This window comes from Balaenoptera musculus, chromosome 10 (genome assembly GCF_009873245.2).
Source record: "Balaenoptera musculus isolate JJ_BM4_2016_0621 chromosome 10, mBalMus1.pri.v3, whole genome shotgun sequence".
NCBI classification, from domain to species: Eukaryota; Metazoa; Chordata; class Mammalia; order Artiodactyla; family Balaenopteridae; genus Balaenoptera; species Balaenoptera musculus.
The window spans coordinates 9,746,453-9,769,368 of NC_045794.1; the positions used below are offsets into that span (position 1 = coordinate 9,746,453).

At 36.2% G+C, this 22,916-nt stretch overlaps 1 protein-coding gene across 4 annotated transcripts in view; it reads right to left on the bottom strand.

Moving 5' to 3' along the window:
* The window catches only part of LRP6 (LDL receptor related protein 6), a 187,346-nt gene that overhangs the window by 47,089 nt on the left and 117,341 nt on the right, over positions 1-22,916 (bottom strand). For all 4 annotated transcript variants that reach the window (XR_005021566.1, XM_036866848.1, XM_036866847.1 and 1 more), the window contains 4 exons: positions 21,887-22,058; positions 4,136-4,352; positions 2,750-3,039; positions 1,226-1,452 (listed from right to left, as the gene is read on the bottom strand). Coding sequence is in view for 3 of the 4 variants with exons in the window: in XM_036866848.1 (XP_036722743.1) it covers positions 1,226-1,452; positions 2,750-3,039; positions 4,136-4,352; positions 21,887-22,058 (906 nt within the window). In the remaining variant the exon portion in view is untranslated. The remainder of the gene's footprint in view (positions 1-1,225; positions 1,453-2,749; positions 3,040-4,135; positions 4,353-21,886; positions 22,059-22,916) is intronic.

Sequence of the window (22,916 nt, forward strand, 5' to 3'; positions counted from 1 at the left end):
TAAAAGTGTGACTGATTTGTCTAATGTCTTCAAGCCAGTCATATGGCAGAGCTAGAACTAGAAGCTAATCCTTAGCCAAATGCCCTTTCAGCTGAACTAGTTGTGCTAGTTTCAAGACACTCTGAATACTGGGACTAGGAATGTTCTCCACATGCCAGGTCTCATCAAATACCCATGGGAGACATTCACTCATCAGCCTGTTAGCTGATGGTTGATTTGGTAGCAATGTATGAACACGCTTTTCTGAAAACTGAAGTTGTCTCGGTCTTTGTTTGCATTTGTACTTGTCAGCTGACAGGCACGTGCACACCCCAAGAGCCCAAGAGAAAACAACTGTGGGAGAAATTTCACAGTTGCCAGCAGCCACATAAACTAGAGACCTTCGTCCCAACTACTAAATATATCTGTCTGGTAACTAATGTTTAGAATAAAAATCACCATAACCCAATCACAACATGTCAGCACAGAGAGGGTGCTTTCAGTATGACCTTCTTAACTACATGGCTAACAAGCTAACCATGGAACTGACTGATTCAGGGAAACTATTTTTCATTACGGCTATAGTAAATATGTTTGTATGTTCACATTGTTAACTTCTGCTTTTTAAAATGGAGTTATTCTTCAAATTTCAGATTTCTTAGATGCTGGCTTTTTAAAACTTGCTAAATCATGTAAGAAGGGTCATCTACCGTTGAAAAACATGTCACGTTGTAAATAAATAGTTTATCAGAAAGTTCACTGTTTAATATCAAAGTTTCCCCAAGTTTATAATAATAATCAAACTAATTGTCCATTTTTGAATTAACAAACATTCTAGAATGGAGATTGTAAAATGCAGTTATTTCCTAGCACACATTATTTCAGTGGGTTTACTTTCATAGGTTTGGAATCTGGTGTAACTTGGGAGAGAGTGCAAGCAAATACAGACTTGATGACACCTTTAAAAAGGCTGTCTACTTAGTATATAAGTATGATCAGTAGTATTTAATTATTAATCCATTTCACTAATCTTTTCCACCCAATGTTAATGATGACAAAAGTCAAATTTAGCGAATAATTATTAATTCTATATCAGTGAAATCTCAACTAATGGTTTTAAGATAAAGCCTGTCTATGGTTGACTTCTGAAATTCCTAATAAGCATTATTTAAGACATCAAGAATATAATCCATAACTTGGCCATGAACAATGCAGTTGCAAAGAATGCATACAAAAAGCTGTTTACCCTTCAGCGGGGTCCAATGCAAGAGCTCTGGGACTATCTAGGTCTTTCCACACCAAAACTTGTCGGTGCTGCCCGTCCAACTTTGATACCTCAATTCGATTTGTTCCTGTGTCTGCCCAGTACAAGTTCTTCCCAAGCCAGTCTACTGCCATGCCTTCTGGATAATCTAAGCCAAATTCTACCACATGTTCCAGTGCACTGCCATTCATAAAGGCTCTGCTGATGGTCTGCAAAAATAAGATTAACAAAAAAGTCACAGGGCTTAAGTACAAAACACTATCCAGAAGGAACGTATGGTTTGGTTTTCGTTGGGTGGGAGGATCCAGAAGAGCCAGAGGCATAGTTTCTCAATACAATTCACATATTTTATGAGCAAAGAAAAAAAAAATGATGTCAATCTCTAATAAATGCAACTGTGACCTCAAGTTTTATTGCCAATTCAGGGAGAAAGTTTTGAAATTTTTAAGGACCAGAAATGTATTCTAGTAAAACAGTGGAATGACTATTCTTGTAAAATTTATTAGTAATCAAGTGAAAAAGATGTGACCAGAATGTTGTAGACTTTTAACTGGTAGTCAGCTTCCTGAAGGTACTTGAGAGTAGGCCATGCCATTGTGTCAACTGAAGATCTCAACAAACTTATATTGATACCTTATAGAAGCGCATATGACTATTATCATACCATTACCACTGTAGCTTTGAATCCCCTAAAAATTAAAATCGCCATAATTCAAGCTATTAATAATAGCTGCTACTTCTTGGCAAGTACTATCCTAAGTACCTTGTGTACATATATTTTCTCATTTAATCCTCGCAACAGCCCTGCAAGATAGACATTATCGCTATTTTCAAGATGAGGAAACTTACAAGCCCATATAATAAAAGCCAAGAGAAAGCATTTATTCACTCATTTAACAGATTTTACTGAACACCATTAGAATCCAACTCCGGCTCTAACATTCCATGATTTTTGCACATGAGACAAAATTTTACGCAAGTTATCTAAAACAAGTCCAAAACAATCTGGAAGAAGGAAAGCTTATTCTCCAGATTTTCTGGTTAAGAGCTCCTCCTTATTGACTCAGTGTGCTTTTCAATATTTATTCTAGGGGGGGAAAAAAAGGTATGCTATAGCTCATAATTGGCATTTTCTACCTCAGTCAGGCGCCCCCAAATTTTTTTTTAATAAATTAAGAGTCAAGTCTCTATATGCCATTTATATATGAAGCATACAATTGCTTACTCTCTAACTGAAGAAAATGTCACTCATTATATTCAAACAGAACAAAGTAGAGGAAGATTATGTCTTGCAGATTTAGAACACTCAAGCAAAGTATCTTGCACTAAAAGATACTTAATAAAATACTGAATGGGCCTTTCCCTCGACTTCCTTTAAAAAGTTAAGTGTTTTTGTTGTACTCTGCCTATTAAGTAATGAGGAAAGCTGATAATAGCACGAAGACTCAAATTCTAGACGCTCTCCCTTTTAGCCCCCAGTTTTAATATTCCAGTTCTTTTGCTAACCTTGAGTGATATGTCAGTCCAGTATATTCGGTTGTCTGTCACATCAAAATCCAAAGCAGAAGCTTCTTTGACACCAGTGAGCGGGATGGCCACGTTATTATTGTTAGTTTCCAAAGAAATTCTCCTGATATCTGCTCTCCGTGAAAACAAAAGGAAAGCCTCTGGGACAATGCAGGTCTTCATGTCACTGATGAGTTCAAAGCCAATGGGGCAGGCACAGCGAAGGCCCTGAGGTCTATAGAGGCAGAGATGGCTGCATCCCCCATTCTCCTCAGCGCAGGGGTTGGAACCTAAAATTATAAAAGGGCACAGAAGGACACACGCATTGACACAACCAACACATTTTCAATTTAAAATGACTAAGCATTTGTTTCACAAAGACCGAGGATTATATTTGCTCCCAAACCTAGAGTTTCAGTTCTAATCTCATAAACATGCACTATGAGGATTAATAGGGAATAAAAGGCCAGGCACAGGTGTGCAGGCCTACAGTCCCAGCTGCTCGCAAGCAGGATGGCTTGAGCCCAGGAGTTCTGACCGGTAATGCTCTATGCTGACTGGGTATCCGATTAAGTTGGCATCAGTATGGTGACCTCCCAGGAGTGGGGACTACCAGGTTGCTTAAGGAGTGGTGAACTGGCCCAGGCTGAAAACGGAGCAGGTCAAAACTCTTGTGCTGATCAACTGCGAATAAAGGTATGACAAAAATACTTTCCTTTGTACCCACAGTAAACTTTAAGTAAACTGCATTATTCATATAATAGAAATTCTTTTCATGAAGGGGTGTGTGTGTGTGTTAAGTTTAGCCCTTTGATTCAAACTATGTAGCCAGAGTACTAAGCCAACATTTAAAAGGTCTATTCCTGCCAATCAATCTGATAAAGTTCTCATTTGTTTCCGGGTAAACAACTTTAAAGAAAGTTCTCGATTCCAAAATTATTCATGGACCATCTACATGGTGCCCAGCACTAGGTCATCCCCAAATATCACTGAACTTGGTGATATGCTGAAAATATGTTTGGAGGTTGCAGGAACCAAAAGAAGAAAGTGATTTGGAGTATTTTCCCTGGGACATTTATTTAATTTCTCTGGTTCTTACATTTAGGGTTTGACAGTAGGGAGGTGGAAAGAAATGGAATGATAGTCCCTGAGAAAGAAGATAATTGTCTAAAAGCTGTTCACTGTCTTCCTTAGCCACCATAAGACACCATGGGATATGATGTAAAAGGTATCAGACTTTGAGAAAAACGTACTTGTACCACAAAGAATTTATGTATATCCCCTCAAAACATCAACAATTTACACTGCTGACTTTACAAGCTGCTGACTGTCTCCATCTTTTCTCATTCCTGGTTCAATCTCTAAGAGAATCGTGCAATTACTTACCAATGATTCGATGAACATTTGTGGCCTTCAGGCCCATGAGGTCAGGGAGCTGGTCTATGATGATTTCCCGCTCTGCACTTCGTTTGTGTACTCTTTCGATGCTACGCCTCTGCCAGTCAGTCCAGTAAACATAGTCACCCAACAAAGTAAACCCAAATATGTGGGGAATTTTGTCTTCCACTAGCACTCGTCTCCCAGTCCCATCGGTATTCATAACCTTCAAGTTTAAGTTTAAAGAGAAGGAAGAGGAAAAGATGTGTACTTATTCTTCAAATGTATGTAAAAATGACAAAACCAACTGTGCCTACATCAAAATCCAAGTGTCATCTTAGTTACTCCTATTACAATGCTTTCACAAAATGACAACATGTTCATTTAATGAGAATGATTTCAAAGACTCAATGTAGGCTCATATTTTACCTCTATTTCTCCAGTCTTTTATTACCCTTCCTTCTGAAAATTCTGGCAACATTAGATTTAGTATGCACCTCCTCTATTGAATGACTGTGTAAAAATTAAAAGTACAATAGTATCACCTTAAGTTTGCTTGTACATTTGTTTTCAAATAATAGTGTACCTCTGCACATATTATTTTACTACGTATTGTGCTTTATAACATATTTTATTTTATCCTGAGAGTTTTGCCTGTTTGACATCTAAGGAAACTAAGATTCAAATAAGGTTACACAGCTTGTAAACAGAGTTGATGTCTTTTTCAGGACTCCTTTATTTAGTGTATTTTTTATTTCATTGTTTTTGTTTAAAAAATAAAAAAAAACCAAAACACTCTAGATACTCTCTCTGCAACTAAGTTTCAAGTAACTAGGATGTATCAGCTCTTTCCAACTACCCTACAGTCCCCAACCTTTCTGGCACCAGGGACCAGTTTCGTGGAAGACAATTTTTCCACGGACCGGGTGGAGGAGGATGGTTTCAGGATGATTCAAGCACATTACATTTATTGTGCTCTTTATTTCTATTACTATTACATTGTAATATAATATGAAATATATAAGGAAATAATTATACAGCTCACCATAATGCAGAATCAGTGGGAGCCCTGAGCTGGTTTTCACTTGCCACTCACTGACAGGGTTTTGATATGAGTCTGCAAGCAATTGATTTATTACGGTCTCTGTGCAGTCAAACCTCTCTGCTAATGATAATCTGTATTTGCGACCTAGAGCCCTCACATGTGCAGTTCACAGTAGGGTTCGCGCTCCTATGAGAATCTAATGCCGCCGCTGATCTGACAGGAGGCGGAGCTCAGGCAGTAATACGACCAATGGGGAGCAGCTGTAAATACAGATGGAGCTTCGCTCGGCTCACCTCCTACTGTGCAACCCGGTTCCTAACAGACCACAGACCACTATTGGTCCGTGGCCCGGGGGTTGGGGACCCCTGCTATAGCAACATTATTAAATTCATTCTGACATTTTCATTATAAACATCAGCAATTTCCCTAGAAGTGGCAAAGGCGTCTTATCTGTCTCTGACATTACAGAAACATGTACTAATCTTCTGTTCTAAAAGACAGAGGAAGTATTCTAAAGCACCAACTTCCAAGTCCTCATCTGAGAACATTTCTATCATTTAAAGTGGCCTGTGTACCAGGCAAATCAGCCTTCAGAAATGTTATTCTGTTACTAATAACATGTACATGCAAACACCCACCTAAAAAGAAGTATCAGGCATGATCTTATACAAGTATTAATTTTTTATTCATAAATTATATTCCATGTAAGTCAATACTGTGATGCCTAGATGGAATGACAAGCAAATATCTTTATCTCTCCTCTCTAAAAATTTTAAAACACTTGCTGACCTTCCCCAAACATCCAAACCTTGGAAACAAAATACTTAAAAATTGAGCAAAGTTGTGCTATATTCTTGTATCTTCACTTGCAAATATCAATAAATATTTGATTTATATCTGATGGAAGAGAGATTATATTAGTTGGATGTTTATCTGTTCATATTAGATACAAGAGGACTTCCATTAAGCCAACTGAATAAATCTATATTTAAATACAATGTTTTTTAAAAGTCAAAAACATAGTTAAAGAGAATTAAATACTACTCCAACTCCTAACATTACATACTTTTTAAAGTTAATAATTTCTCCTTGAGACATGAGTTTGGATTTTTTACATATTTTCTTGCAACAGACCATTCCTGGATATACTTTATGATGTCTACGGTTTACCTTAAAATTACTTTGGTGTTTAAGAGTAAGATGACTAAGCAGAGAAAAAAGGTTGATAATCTGTTTCCATATATAACTAGGATGTGATATCTAGAATAGCAGAAACCTAATTCATCTATTTATGTCTTTCACAGCTACTATTAAAGAGCCTGGCAGAGAACTCAACAAATATTTGTTAAATAATTTTTAAAAGGAGGGACCTTCCCTGGTGGCACAGTGGTTAAGAATCTGCCTGCCAATGCAGGGGACACAGGTTCAAGCCCTGGTCCGGGAGGATCCCACATGCTGCGGAGCAACTAAGCCTGTGCGCCACAACTACTGAGCCTGCAAGCCACAACTACTGAGCCCGTGAGCCTAGAGCCTGTGCTCCGCAACAAGCCACCACAATGAGACGCTCGCGCACCGCAATGCAGCGTAGCCCCAGCTCGCCGCAACTAGAGAAAGCCAGCGCGTAGCAACAAAGACCCAATGCAGCCAAAAATAAATAAATAAATTTATTTTTTAAAAAAAAAAAACCTTTAAAAGGAGACAGGTTTCCTAAGACCTATGACAGTCAAGAAACCTTCTTAAAAATGGGAATAAAAATTTATAAAACAGTTCTTATCCTTAGATCCTAGCTTAGCCATGTGAATGAATGAAAGGTATTCTTGCCCAAATTTTAAATCCATGTAAAAATGCATACTACTGCCTACTTTTAGAGAATGGATACATTCCTGATCCCTCCTAAAAGCAGAGCTCCAAGAAAGAATTTCTGGCCCCATTTTATTACTGCCTGGAAACTCTGATCAGGGTGAAAATCTTTTCCTTTATTAGACATAATTTAGAATAGTCATTATTTTAGGTAGGAGAAGCTTACTTTAAAACTCTGTCCTTTTGCCTCCACCCTAATATGGAGATTCTTTCTTGACTCTGGTATCTTCCTCTACCCTCCTTGCAAAAATTTCCTCCCAATACTATGTCCTTCCTTCCCAGGATCTCCAATTTCTCCCTCTCCATAAGGTCCTTCTTTTCTGCCTTTAACACAGTTTCCACCATTTTAGAAAGACACTGTTTAAAAGCTGAATGATTCTGTTTTTGCTGCCATGTTCTTTGAATGATCAGTAGCCGCTGCCTCCGCCTCTTACCATTCATTCCCTTACCTCCCTACAACTGGCTGACAATCTGTGACAAGCTCAAATGACTACTGAAAATGATCAGTGACTACTTTCCAGTTCTTCTCTGCTCTTGTGCTCTTGTGCACAATCTGCTTTCTATCTCTTCATCTCACTGGTTCCTCTTTCCTTTTTCAAACCTGGCTGGATATGTTCCAAGATTTCCTGAGTTGTTCTCTGTCTATAAAACACCTTTCAACAAGCCCATCAAGTCTTAAGTCTTTAATATTACCTTATGCAGAAAAATTACAAAGATGTAAAGTTCTAGTCTAAAGTCTCATCAGTTTCTACTGCAATATTTCCCACTGCATCTCCCAGAAAATCTACTGCTACCTCATCTAAAATGTCAGATACTTAACAGGAAACCTATCTTCTCCATTAGGGGGAGGAGTTCATCATCCTATCAGAGAGCATCTAACACAAGAGTGCTAAACATTCTGTATTACAGAATTCTAAAATAATACTTTCTTACAAGTGTATGGTATAGTAAAACGTGTCTGCTTTTACCTTATTCCTCGTTTCAGTATTATCTTAAATCAATTATTATCTTACATTTAATAAATTAATACTAATTTTGCTGATTACTATGCTCCAATATTGGCCTTCCTATTAAAATTTATTTGCTGATCTAAAAGCATACACTAGTTGCCTAATACTGAACTTTTTAAAAATAAAATCTAAATTTCTACTTCAAACACATTACAGGATCAACCAACTCTCCTCTTTGTTATGTGTCCTGCAACATGCTTGTTTGTTCATTTTGAGACATTAACAACTTAAACAAAGATAGCTGATCAGCTATGAGTTTAGATAATGGGCAAAGAATTAAACTGAAAACCACAGTGAGAAAAATAACAAAAAGATAATCCAAAAGATTCTTCTGGTTTACACAACTCAGCATTTTCTTATTTAGCATATATTCTTCATTCTTCTGCTCTCTAAAAATCTCTTATGATTAGCAAACAATACTCTGGCAGAATTAGACAGATTTGGATTTTAAATATAAGCTCTATCACTCACTAGATACCCTTAAGGAAATTTCTCACATGTAAAATAGGGAGAGAGCACTTACATTACTGAATTATTTAAGAATTAAAGAAAAGAATGTTTACTTATATAGCACAGTATCAGATTAGTAGATGCTCAGTAAATGCTGGTTCTTGCCTTTTATTGTTTTAGTAAAATGCTTTAGTCCCTAAAAGTAAACAGCTATATTTAAATGGCTATATTTAATTAATTCAGTAAAATATAGTGCTTCAAAATAAAAATTAATACATAAATATAAAAGGATATGTAGAAGTAAAGGACCACACAGTTTTAAGCTGAATAAAAACAACACAGACCTTTCTGTATCCTCGCAACTAGTGGAAAACTGCAGGGCTGCAGCCTTATTCCCATTTCCAACCCCCATTTTTATTGTTTGCTTATGCTACTTAGACGCACAGTAACTAAAACAGTAAACAAAATGGAGCAGTTTGACAATTTGATTGGAATATACTTTTTGCTGCTCTACCAGACCCTCAACTCCACTCCCCACCCCAAATCAAACAACATTAATAAACATATCTACTAAATGCAAATCACATGAAAAGCATGATGAATGCTAAGAAGTTTACAACAGGGCCTCTTCTAGCTAAGGGATTACAATCTGGTTGAGGAAGTAAACTAAATTTACATTAAAACCATACACATACACCCTTCTCTGGCCTACAGCTAATCAGGAAAAACTTTAGGAAGGAGCAGGAGTTCAAATCCACCTTCAAGAATTAGAAGAATTTTGACAAAGAAAAAGAGAAAATGATTTTTCAGAATAAAAGAAGTAACATACGTTAAGACACAGTCAAGGATGTCTTGTTTGACTGACTTTGAAAGAGACGCATTGAGGTAGAAAGAATACAGAAGGGACTCAGAGACAGCACCCTATAGGAGGTATGAAATCCCAGGTAAGAAAAACTATAGAAAACAAGAAACTTCTGAAAGCACTTTAAGGAGAGTGACATAACAAAGCTGTATTTCAGGAAGACCTCATTTACCTCTATCACTGTGTCCAGATTGTGCTAAAGATAAATATCTTAAATACAGAATTATGGTTAATAAAATATTTTCAATTTCTATGGGATGATAATAGAGGTCCAAAAATCCCCTTTCTGAAAGTCTCTGGGCTAGCTCTATTTTAGAATTTGGACTTCTTTGAAATACCGAAAGGCTAACACAATGCACATGTCGTATCACCTCTACCTGGGTCCAGGACAGCACTTCATTGCCTAGCATGATAATATTTTTGCAGCAAGACATATACATATTCCCACAAAGGGGGATAAATAGAGACTACAATTAGTCTTACACTGCTTCAAGTCAGACTCTTTTTTTTTTTTTTTAAGTGTTTTTGATGTGTACCATTTTTAAAGTCTTTGTTGAATTTGTTACAATACTGCTTCCATTTTGTGTTTTGGTTTTCTTGGGCTCCCGCACCAGGGATGGAACCCGCACCCCCTGCCTGGACCGCCAGGGAAGTCCCTCAAGCCAGACTCTCTACCAACTGAATTAATAAAAATAACTTTCCGTTTCGAGAGCTTTTTGGATTTCAGAATTGCACATAAAGGACTGTAGGTTAGGAATGCTTTGGTGATCTTCACTCTGGTCCCCTGACAAAACTGGGGCTTGGATCAGTGTTACTGCTGCTCTAAGTGCAAGCAAGGGTCTCAGGAAGAAGAAAAACAAGCAAAGGACATGTTAAAAAGATAAGGTAATTTTTAGCAACATCTGGCAAAACAACAACAAATGATAAATGAAGGTCTTAAGAAGATCTTTAGAATAGCACAGAGTCCAAGAACTGAAATATAGTTCCCTAAAAGCCACAGCTAAGGATTTTATAGCTTTGCACACTAGAGTATTAGACCCTTCCAGCTAGCTATTCCTTGTTCTCTCACTTTAAAGGCAAAAACTAAAAGTGTTTTTTTGGGGGGGGTGGGGGTGGGTAGTGGAGTAAATAAAGTGCACACTAAAGCTAGATATATCACATCTATTTCAAATTAAACAATGTAATTAAGATATGCTAAGATACTTTAAATGTAAATTTGTAAGCACACTGCTTCCCTTAATTCCCTATCTTCCCATTCTTGACTGTTGTAGCTTTTTACAACAGGGTTGGGTCTACAACAGTGCTGTCCAAAAGAAATACAAGTTACAAATGTGAGTCATGTGTGTAATTTAAAATTTTCTAGGAGCCAGATTTTTTAAAGTTTAAAAAAGAAAAACAGGTAAAAGTAATTTTAATAATATATTTAATCTATTCATATATATCCAAAATATTTTATTTCAACATGTAATCACTCTTTAAAAATTTATTAACGAGATTTTATGTTTTTTCTTACTAGGTCTTCTTAGTATGCATTTTACACTTCAAGCATCTCAATTCAGAGTAGCCACATTTTAGGTGCTCCATAGACATATGTGGTTACTGGCTACCCTAGTGGACCGCACAGGATTAGAATTTCATGGTGGTGACTCTACAGCCCACAACAAAATTAATTTACTCCTGTTTTAGATTAGATCTCTGTCCCCTCTCAAACCTGCCACCTTCAGGGCTGCCCTAGACTCATCAGGCTCAGTAAAGCCACAAACAAATGTCTTCCATTTCGTCTTTCCTCCCTCCCCAGCTATACTATACTTAATTCTAATACGGGTTAAAATTACTTCAAAAACTGATTTCTCATGAAAAGAATTAATAAAACTCTACTTTTTTCATCTTTTATCACATTTGTAAGTTTACATTTCAAAGTACTAGCTGAGATTTGTAAGAGTAAGGACAAAGGCCTGATTCTTTCATTTCTTTTAGGTTATCTCAAAATAAAAGTATTAAAATCACATTTATATTAATAAGAGAATCCCTATCTGCCATCTCCTTGGCTCTCCCCTTAAGAGCATCCTAGATTGACAGATAATGGTTGAAGCCGGGTAGTTCCTGAGTATCTTTATTCTGCTTTACTATATGTCTGAAATTTTCCATAATTAAAAAAAAAAAAAAATGAAGGGAGGAAAGATAAGGAAAAAGTCCAAGGGCACTTGAATAATAATAATAGTTGTTAGTAATAAATGCTGTTATCATTTTTGTTGTTCATATGATGTAGGAAGCAATTTATAAGAATCCTCTGAAGAGATTAAGGGATCAAAAGCTTAAACAAAATCTGATTGTGAGACTTTACTTCTAAAGAACTACATATTTCCCTTTATACAGAGTCTGATTACTTTCTGAAATGTGTTTCCTTCCATTACTTTTGCAGAGTTGACACTTCTTAGAAAATTGGCTTCTGCCCTAAATGCTTCTCTTTTATCAGCCGCACAATCTCTCTACTGGGCAGAAGCAACATAGAGAAACAAGAACATGTTGCTTTGTCTCAAAGAAAATTACTGTTACATTTCTCATACCCAAGGAGTAACAGTTTTGGACAGGTTACTAGGTTTGTAAATACAGTTTTAAGCCCCTTTATGTTTAAAATAACAACCCAAATCCTGGTAAAAGCTTGCTTGTACATTCTGAATCCAGAACAAATGCACCATTTTAGGCCATTCCAAAAGATAACCCTTATGCTTTAAAAGTTGAGCCAACATTAATTAAATCTTCTTGAGGGTGTGTTTCACCATATTACCTCAGAGTGGTTTAATTAAACTGAAATTAGGCTTCTGTCACTTCTAAAATCTACCTCCAAATCTGAACCAGAGTCTCCAGTGGTTTCAGCTGCTTCAACCACACTGCGGTATGGATTTAACATTCCGAGGCATTCCCAAATATTGCAAACCACACTGAGCATATGGGCTACAACAGGAAACAGATGTGGGTTAACCAGAACATTATCTTCACAGAGAGGAGGTAATGGCAAACCTTCTGCAGACATCACATCCGGTTTTTTTGAGCAGTTTCATCAGGCCATTAAATGTCAAGACAGGATTACCCATGAAATCCTGGAATGCAGCCAGTCTACTACCAAAGTTGCTGCTATGCAAATTCACTTGACTGGACATGTTCAAGAGATAGATGACAACAGGACAACCAGGCACCCACCATAAAATGAACGGAGAATGCTATCAAGTTCCAAGAAAGAAATGCAAATGAACCATTCCTCTTATACTGTTCCAGCCAATATCCAAAACAAGTAGTAAATTAGAAGTTTATATATATATATATGACAGACAAATAGGTATCGTTGGGGGCTGATTCATATACTTCATAGGTTATAAAGTATAATTTCATAGAAATGGCATTTTTGAAAACTATATCGATGGAAATAACATTTCAGTCATGCAGAATCTCACTGGGGTGAGAAGGAAAGAGAAATGCTTTGCACTCAGTAGGGGAAGCAAAGGGATGCCATGCTCCTGTTTAAGAGAGCAGTAAGGGCAAATTCGGTGCTGCATTTAAAGCCTTTTAACCTACTTCAAGACATATTATGTCTGAGTAAATACAAGTGATTTTTAAATTTTTTTAAATTTTTTATTTTTTTTATTTTTTCAAGTGATTTTTAATATGGAAAGAAAAAGTATCAAACTTGCACTAGGTAGTTTCATAATATTTTTTCAAGGAGCCGTGCTTAGAATATTAAACATTTGCAGTTACTACGCTCTTTTACAGACAGAGCTACGAATTGTTATTGTGACCAAAGCATTCTAAAACATGAATTACTCAGGAAAACTATAAAATTGAGAACAGATTTTCAGCTGAAGGTATCACTATGATGAAAACCAACACCACCTTAGTCAATACTCAAATGCTTCATGAGACACTTGTGAGAACCCCACTGTCCTGGAGCCTTTAATAAACCCTAAGGGAAACACATTAGCATATTAACAAGGGGAAGATACTCCCTTTCCTCATTCTTTTCAAGCACAACTAACATATATTTGGAGTCTTAGTAGGAAAAAAAAAATCAACTCTAACATCTTAGTATTAAAACAAATTACTCAAGTACCAATGAGCACGCCTTATGCCCAGATATTGGTTTTTAAATACTATTCTTCATTAAAAAGAACCATGGCTCCTTGGCATGGGAAATAAGAGAAAGCTGGAATATGCTGTTGTTCCAAAAAGTGTTTTAAAAATGACGGGGGCTCCTTACAAAATTAAAATTAAATTACCATATGATTCAGCAATCCTACTTCTGGTACATATCCAAAAGAATTGAAAACAGGATCCCAAAGAGATATCTGCACACTCACGTTCACTGCAGCAGTATGCACAATGGCCAAGAGGTAGAACCAACTTAAATGTCCATCAACAGATGAACGGATAGAGAAAATAAGGTATATATATATACAATGGAATATTATTCAGCCTTAAAAAAGATGGGAATCCTGTCACAGACCACAACACGGATGAACCCTGAGGACATATGCTAAATGAAATAAAGCCAGTCACAAAAAGATAATACTGCATGATTCCACTTATATGAGGTATCTAAAGTAATCAAACTCTTAGAAACAGAAAGTAAAATGGCAGTTGCCAGGGGCTGGCGGGGAAGCAGTTGTTCAATAGGAATGGAGATTCAATTTTGCAAGATGAAAAAGTTCTACAGATCTTGCAGAACAATGTGCATATAATTAGCACGACTGTACACTTAAAAACGGTTAAGATGGTAGGTTTTACGTTATGTGTTTTTCACCACAATTAAAAAAAAAAAAAAGATGGAGGCACATCAAAAGGACACGGAATCACCTTGAAGGTGCTCCTAATGCCAATTCTGCAACAATTTTTGCAACGATATAATGATGATAATGAAATATAGCCTGTAGAATAAACTGAACATCCATGGGCTCATATATATACATATATATGTGCACACATATATATATGAATAATTGAATAAATAGGAAAGGGGACACCTCTTCCTTATGGGAGAATTCCAATTAATATAACAGGAATAATGCAAATGGTATCAGGGTTAATTTCCTGGTGTTGATCACTATTCTATGAGTACGTAAAATGAACCTGGGTGAAAGTTTTATTACTCTTGCAAATTTTTTGTTGAAGTCTGAAATTATTTCAAAATGAACAGTCTAAAAAAGAGGCAGCAGAACTCAACACAAGAAGTACTGTATTAGGAATCAGGAAACTTGAATTCCATTGTTTTCTTCATAAATAGCAAGTTCTATGACCTTTGACAAATAAAAGAAGCTAACTAATCAAAAAGCAACAAACACTGCTGAATTCTGGGAAGAGAAACCTGGGATAGAAAGAACAAATGTTTGTGTAAGTATATGACACTACCTAGAAACCATCTGATAATGTCTAAACCATCTGAACATGGCTTTTTTCCCAAAGACAACAACACTTTGAAAACCCATGAAACTCTGTTTGCTTACTATCTGTAGACTAATGAAATCTATTGCAGCAGAGAAGGGTTTGGGATTTTTTTTCCATATTTTAAGAATAACACTGTAACTAAAACACAATAGTAGTGTTATAAATCTCAACCAGACATAAAGACCAAGTCATAAATCAATCTAAAATCAAAAATAAATGAACATTTAACTTTTTAAATGTCTAAACCTAAGTGAAAGAAGCCATACTTATAAGGCAACATACTGTATGATTCCATTTATGCAAATCTAGGTGCAGAGGTTGCCGGAGAGTGGCCGTGGGGAGTTGAAAATAAAAGGGCAGCACAAGGCAGTTTTTGTGATTGATGGAAATGTTCTGTATCTTAATTGTGGTGGTGGTTACATGACTCTATGCACTTATTAAAACTTATAAAACTGTAAAAAAATCAATCAATCAACAACAAAAATAAAAAACTGAACAGGGGCTATATTAATAGCATAAAGCCTCTAATTTCAGTCCTACTTACAAGCTCTACAAGCCTGGCAGATCTCAGAAGCTCAAAATTATAAATGAAATAACAAAATACTAATCTATTGAAAAATCTCAGCACTATAAAAGGGACTCTAACTCTTTCCCTCAGATTATTATTTCAGATCAAATCTACCAAAAAAACAAATCATAGTACAATGAATGAAGAGTTTAGGAAATCTATTAAGAGTTCAACAAAAAAATTACAGGGCCTGCATTATAACATTCTCAACATTTTAAAATTGTAAGCTACACTTAAAGTGGGAAAAAAATTGAAGGAGAATCCTTTGCTCGTTATGGATAACTTCAGCAATGACTATTACACAGAATCCTTAAATAGCTGGTGATAAATTAAGTTGAAACAAGAAGTTAAAATACTTGTTATTGTTGACACTGCTCTATGTTTTGCAAATTCCCTCCCAAGAAGCCCCAAAACTGTGGTCCTTGCCATTATATTTCTTTTTACCCTTTCCAAACCTTCTAAAAACAGTAAAAATAAAACCTCTATGACCCCTTTAAAAGTATAATAGTTTCCCAGCTACAGGGAAATAACCTCCTGAAAAATAATGTTTTACGTGTACTCCATTAACATTTACATGTTTGGCAAGCTTCAAACAACAGCTTTAAACATTTATTTAAACCCGCCATGCATGTTTATAATGGAGTAGCCTGCATACAGGTCAACGCAAAATCTAAATGAATAGCTTACGAGAAGTCGCTATCAGTAAAACTGAGTTACTAAAGATATTGAACCCCCAACAGGCAAGTTTTCTTTAGGTGATAGGAATTAAAGGCACCGTAAATAAGGAAAAATTTAAAGAAAAAAAGAAAACAGTCATGTCATCTTCAATATAGATTCCTTTTAGCAACTCTCCCAAGCAAAGCGTTTTATTTGTTCTTAACCTATGACATGCAGTTAATATAAAAAAATCAGAAAATGTTATAACTGGAAGGAACCTAAAGATCACCTGGTTCAAATGACCTCATTGGCCAAAATACAAAGACCAGAGATTATGTGAATTATCTAAAGTCACCGAGTTAAATGGCAAAATCAAACAAGAACTAGGTCAGGGTCCAATATTATAAAATGTTTCAATAAAACATCTAGAGATTACCTCGATAAAAACTAAACACTGTTACAAACTGTAAAGAGGATGACCTCTCTTCTCAAGAAAGTAGGACACTGAAATCAGCACTCTTACTTCAGGGGTACAAAAACCAAAGGAATAAAAAAGGTACTTCTAAAATAATCAGACTGTAACTAAAAACAGCTCCCCACATATTAAATGGTTTTATACTAAAACATGAGGCGAAAAAGTATAATAGCAGAACATTTAAAAAATAATCCAAGTGCAAGTTCAAACTTGGTCACTAAAATGCTTTCTAAGTACCAAATGAACAGATTATCCTAATGTACATAGATAAAATTATACTAACTCCAAAGTGAGGCAACTGCATCTTGTTTGGTGAGGCTCCAGGGTTTGTTGTGCCAGTTCAGGAAAATATGATTACACCTATCATCAAGCAAGTTTCTCTCATTATAAATATGTGCAATAATTTTTTTAGAGCCAGACAAAGTAGAGTAGATAATGAGATGACAGAGCATACAACTGGACGATGTACTACTCTGGCTGCTAGAGATGATAACAAGTTAAATAATGTTGTTAGAATTGTACAACAACAGGTAACCTTCAAATACGGGTTCAAAGATAGATATAATCATAAGATACACCCCGATCAGAAACAAGATGCTATAACAGGATAGCCCATGTTTACAACTCAGTGAATACAGGCCCCAAATCCAGGTATTCTGTTGACCTGAGGAATCTAATAATGGAATGTATCAAAATCATTCTTCCGTTATTATATGTCAAGAAGATGCGGGGAAAAATATATATTCATATATACATACATATAGTGTGGTAAAGTAGTAGGAATGGGCAAAGATTCAGGTATTTAAGTTCATTATCTTGAACATTTCTCTAAAACTAAAAGTAAAACCAATTTTAAGGAACACTGTTATAAAACTGGCAAAGATGCAAAAGGAAGAACTTGTTGGTACTTGTCATACACTCAGGAGAGCTTTATCTCAACAACAGATGATTATATTTTTATAATTTCTTAAGGATGAATTAATCTTAGGAAAAACAATAAGAAAAACCATCATAAATGGGTCCTTGTGTGTTTTAACAGACTTTCACAATACACAGGCTAAAGATGCCAGACAAAGAAATTACTTAAAAAAAAAATCTGAATACTTGGGAAACAAATTTCTTTATAAGAGTACTGATTAAACAGAGGAAGTTGTCATGAGAGGAAAATACAGCCCTGCAGTTTCAGGCTTAGAATATGAAATAGAATATTCACCAAATGCGAAGTTTTCAGCACACATCCTACACAATAATACAGTCTTTATTCAAAAATGTCTTGGTACTCAAGGTTCTAATAATCTCTGTTTCCGTCTCCCAACAAAATTGTGCCAGGTATAATTAGATTTGGACAAAACTACCTATGGACACTGTTCTCTAAAACAGGGAAATTTACAATAAAAGAGATGTGAAATAATTCTACATGTCCTTGAAGTAAACAAGAAAAATCTCTCTCTTTACCTACGACCACTAGGTGTTGCTGCATCTGTCAGCATAAGCTCAGAAATGAAAAGGGGAAAAAAATGAATAAAAAGTATATAATGAGAAAATAAACTGTGAGAAAATTTCAGCTATGACAATATTATTTTCAATAAAACCAGTGACTGAAAACGCATTAACTGAAAATGTTTTAAACTTATAAATTATCTATGATATGTCTTCACCATTGGTAAGCAGTACTGCAGGCCCTTAGTACAACAAATGTTTTTGGCAGTTAAAATGGACAAAGAAAAACAAGAATAGTGTTAAGACACAATGTGCTTCTGCCTACTGCAGGGTCTTATAAAGTTGAAATAAAGGCTTGTTTGATGTTCCCCAACCAGAAAAAAGAAAATGATCCTTTCTGCTAATGCTTTAGTATTTATTATCAGGAAGCCCCAGAACACTATAGTAACACTTGGGTGGGGAGTAGAGGGGACCCCAGTGCAGACAAGTAAACTAGAAGCTTGTATGTAAAAGGTGATGAAATGATTTCAGCATAATGAAGAAACGTAAACAAGTACCAGGAAGTACCTTTTAAATAACACCTACAGTTAAGTGGTCACTATCAGTTGAAAAGTAGGGAAATCAGACATATCCTCACAAATGCATTCTTATATTAAAGCACCAGCCAAGGGCTTCCCTGGTGGCGCAGTGGTTGGGAATCTGCCTGCCGGTGCAGGGGACACGGGTTTGAGCCCTGGTCTGGGAGGATCCCACATGCCGCGGAGCAGCTGGGCCCGTGAGCCACAATTACTGAGCCTGCGCGTCTGGAGCCTGTGCTCCACAACAAGAGAGGCCGCGATAGTGAGAGGCCCGCGCACCGCGATGAAGAGTGGCCCCCGCTTGCTGCAAATAGAGAAAGCCCTCGCACGGAAACGAAGACCCAACACAGCCATAAATAAATAAATAAATAAATTTAAAATAAATGTGATTTGAATAAAATAAAAAAAAAAAAGCACCAGCCAATACGATGACCGTCTTTTTTTTAAAAAATGTGACATCATTAGCAATTCCCTATGTACCATCCCTCTCTGCGGAATTGGTTATAAACCTCAGGTAAACCTATTTATTCTTTCTTGCAACTCTGTACAACAGAAGTTGAGTCTGAAACCCAGAGCTCCCCATTAATTTTCTCTGGTTTCCCCAATCCTCAGACCCAGCTCCCCAATATCCAGCATCTGGTTACATCACCACTTACCAAAAAATGTGAGTGAGAACCTGATCTAAGGAATCTCCACTGAGGGAGCAGAGAGCATAAGCGAATGAACATTTTAAGCTCTTCCCATAAGATCCACTCAAAACACAAGAGTTTACTATGCCTTACACTGCTACATAATTTATCAAATACCTATCTTTTCTTCCCAAATGTACTGGAAACATATATCCCAAGTAAACTCTAAGTCTTCCAGAAGAGAATAAGGCCACTACAACCATAATTTAATATTTTCTTATAGTCCCAAGAAAAAGTACCTTTCATTCTTGGGCATGACAAAAGCGGAGAAGCTTTCTTAAGAGAAGGGGAGTAGCAAGGAGCATGTGACCTAGACTAGGGTCAGATCAGCACCGAGGATCAGCTGATACATTAACAAGAGGCTAGCAAGTAATCCTAGAAAAAGAAGCATTTTTAAAATTATGTGTCTTCCCAAAAGTTTTAGTCGACCTACTACTGAGTAAAGCAAAATGAAAAAGCTGGTGGTTACAGTTGCTCCTATAATCACTACTAGTCTCAGAGAGGGAAACTAACAGTTTTTCTCCCTCAGTTATGCCATATGAAGAGCTGTGCTCTTTCCTTAGTTTGCCATATACCAGCAATTTTACATATCGTAAATTTGAGGGTAACAGATAACAATATCTGCTCTCTTTATTTCCCAGATGTGTCTGTAAAAAGAATTTTTTTTTACACTGTAATTGTAATTAAAATTACAAAAGCATTGAATGTTCAATTAGGGAAACTTAATCAGAATCTCAGGGGAAAGAATGAGGGGAGGTCTTTGTGTGTATAATTTGGTGGAAGTAGATATATCACTAACCTCAAATAATCTGTCAAAAGGGGGACAAAGAACAAATAGCAGCTGTGTTCCAGTAAACCTGGAAGAAGAGAAATAGATCTGAAAGGTAAGTTTAAGGATGCTGGTACAAGTCAAGGAGGAAGGAAATAAGGAAGTGAGAAAGCAACTGACACCACTTATATACATATACACAGCTCAAAAGGTCAGAACTAATACTAATTTTAAGACCTACTGCACTTCCTGCAAACTAAGAAAATAAATCCTGTAAAATGAATATTATATATTGTTATATAATGTGTATTCATTTTTATTCTTAAACACTGTCATTCAGAACCTCCATAAATTCCCATTTCTCTACCTGAATCCCTCCTGAACTATTTGTGATTTTGAATGAATTTCTATATCTGAAGTGCTAAAAGTGACCTGCAGTAGGGAAACTAAGACTTGAAAAATTCCTAGAAAGAAACAAATGTTTTATTTACAATCTAATCAGTCAGTCATAGTAAGCTAAGAAAGATAAGATCAAATACAGAATTTTTAAAATCCCTATAAAATAATAAATCACGTGTTCTTCTGTGATGTAAATTATGTGCTCTTTCCTTATGTGCAGACATTCCTCTGGGACACATGGACTTAAACTATTTTTCTAAGAGTAGTATACCTATACACTCATGTATAGTCCACAGCTGATCAACAATTCACATTTGTGAACTGGATGGGAATGTTGTGAGATTTGTACTCAAGCCTACCCAAGTGAAGCTAATAGCCTGTCTGAAAAGTGAACTCATAACCTTTGTCTCATTAGCACTGCACTCCAGCTGCTAGATTCAAACCTAACTTGGATTTAAAGGGGGTGGGGGCAGTGAAACACTAACAGCAGGGAGAAAATTTATATAGTCAAGTCTATGCATAATTTTCTATTAATGGAAACCAGCTGCAAGAGTTGAAGATGGTTTTCAGTATTTAAGCCTGGCGGAATACTAATGGATTTTTTTCTATTCCAAGATTCCATTCTTAAAGGAAGGCCCTTTAACTCATTATTCCCTCAGAGTCCCTGACATTCCTAAGAATCACCTTTCTAAAGTAACTGCTCTAGAGCCCAAATTATCTATCTATTGCGAGATGTGTGCTGTGCCTTTGAAGAGCCATTCAAAGCTATTCCTTATATGAGAAGTCATGTGTTTTCCAAAGAAATATTGTGATCAAAACTCCATTTTAAGTATGTGATTCACAAGACCTCTAGCAATTCAAAGTTGTAAGGTTAGACTTCACAATCAATTATCAAGGATATGTGCTCTTCACAAAACAATGTGATAAAATAGTCACATATTCACATATGGTGGTTGTTTCCACCGTAATTCTATTCTGATTGCCCTTAGTTCTATCATTTGGAAAATATTTCCCCCAAGTTTTGGCTAATTAATTTTTCTCCCACACAGCTCATAAATCAATTTAAAAACCGTTTGCATGTAACCATCTTATTAATAGTTAATATATGCCACCACCTGCCCCAACACCATCACCAACAGAAAGTATATATGCAAGCATGGGCTTTGTTTTCCTGACAACGACTATCAGCTTTTTCAGTCTAGAGCTTATATAATATTTGGTTTGTGCAAACTGCCCCTAGGAAATTCAGGCAGTGGTTTTACCCATAATGAGAAAAATCACTCACATAAGCTTTTAAGACTAGAAATACATGAATACCCATTTCTCATTCCAGTGTAACTCAGAAATTTTATGGTTAGATGGAAGAAAATACGCAATCCCTAGAATCCTAAAGGTTGAATAAAATTTCTATGCAAGATACCTCCGGCACCCCAGTGAAGATGCAAGAATATCTGCATCAAATTACCATTAATTCAAAAACCATTATAAAACTGGTTTTAAAATGAAAAAGCAAGAAACAAACCTCAATTTTGTCTGTTTTGGCATCTCCCCAGTATATTTTGCCTTCATCATAATCCAAGGCTAAACCATTTGGCCAACCAAGAGAAGTGTTAACCAACACTACTCGATCAGAACCATCCAGAGCTGCTCGCTCAATTTTCGGGATTTCTCCCCAGTCAGTCCAATACATGTACCTATAGAAGTACACAGAATATGAGCTAAAAACAGATAATAAACTGTAACTTTCAGATATCCTAAAGGTGAGATCCGCCCCTCTTTTACATTGATTATCCGTTAACACCACAGAAGGAAAAAAAACGTAAGACAAACATACGAAGAGTATGTTTAAGACATTTATAACTGCAGTGTGTAAGCTTGTAGAAAATTTTCAGATGAAACAGTGTTTTCTAGACCTGATAATGCCTCCCAGTAATGATATTCTATTTTCAGTTGTTTTTTCTCAAAACATTCTGTGCTTCTTCCCAGGAATAGCCCTCTCTTTCTTGCTGGCTTGCCATCTCTGACACAAAGAGGTTAAACCAGTAGTAATATTCAGATGGCAAACTGACTTCCCCAAACAACTAACTCTTCCTGTAGCACTAAGTGATTCTTGAGGCTCCTGAGAATTTAAGGGGCTTGAAGGCATTGGTATGCACTGAGGTGTAATAATTTGTCATTATGTTCACCCTCAGGATGAATCTCATAGTAACAAACAACACTGGTGAGTATGTAGAAAGCTGTGTTTCCCTGGACCATGGTCAGGGTGTTATAGCCAAAAAAAAAAAAAAGACTAGGCATAAAGCTACATGGCCAGACAAAGTTTTGGAAATCAAATCATTTATATGTTTGGGGACATACAAAAAGTAAGATATATTCTTTACCAAGTCGTTCTGGAAGTACTGAAAATTAGATGAAATTAAATTTTCTAGGGGGAAGAGAAAGAGCTCTGAAAACAACTTCTTTCCACACTTTTCATGGTCATGATGCAACCTCGGCAAAATCTGCAGCCAACACCCAAAGTCAGCAAGCATGGACTTAATTTAGAAAGAAAA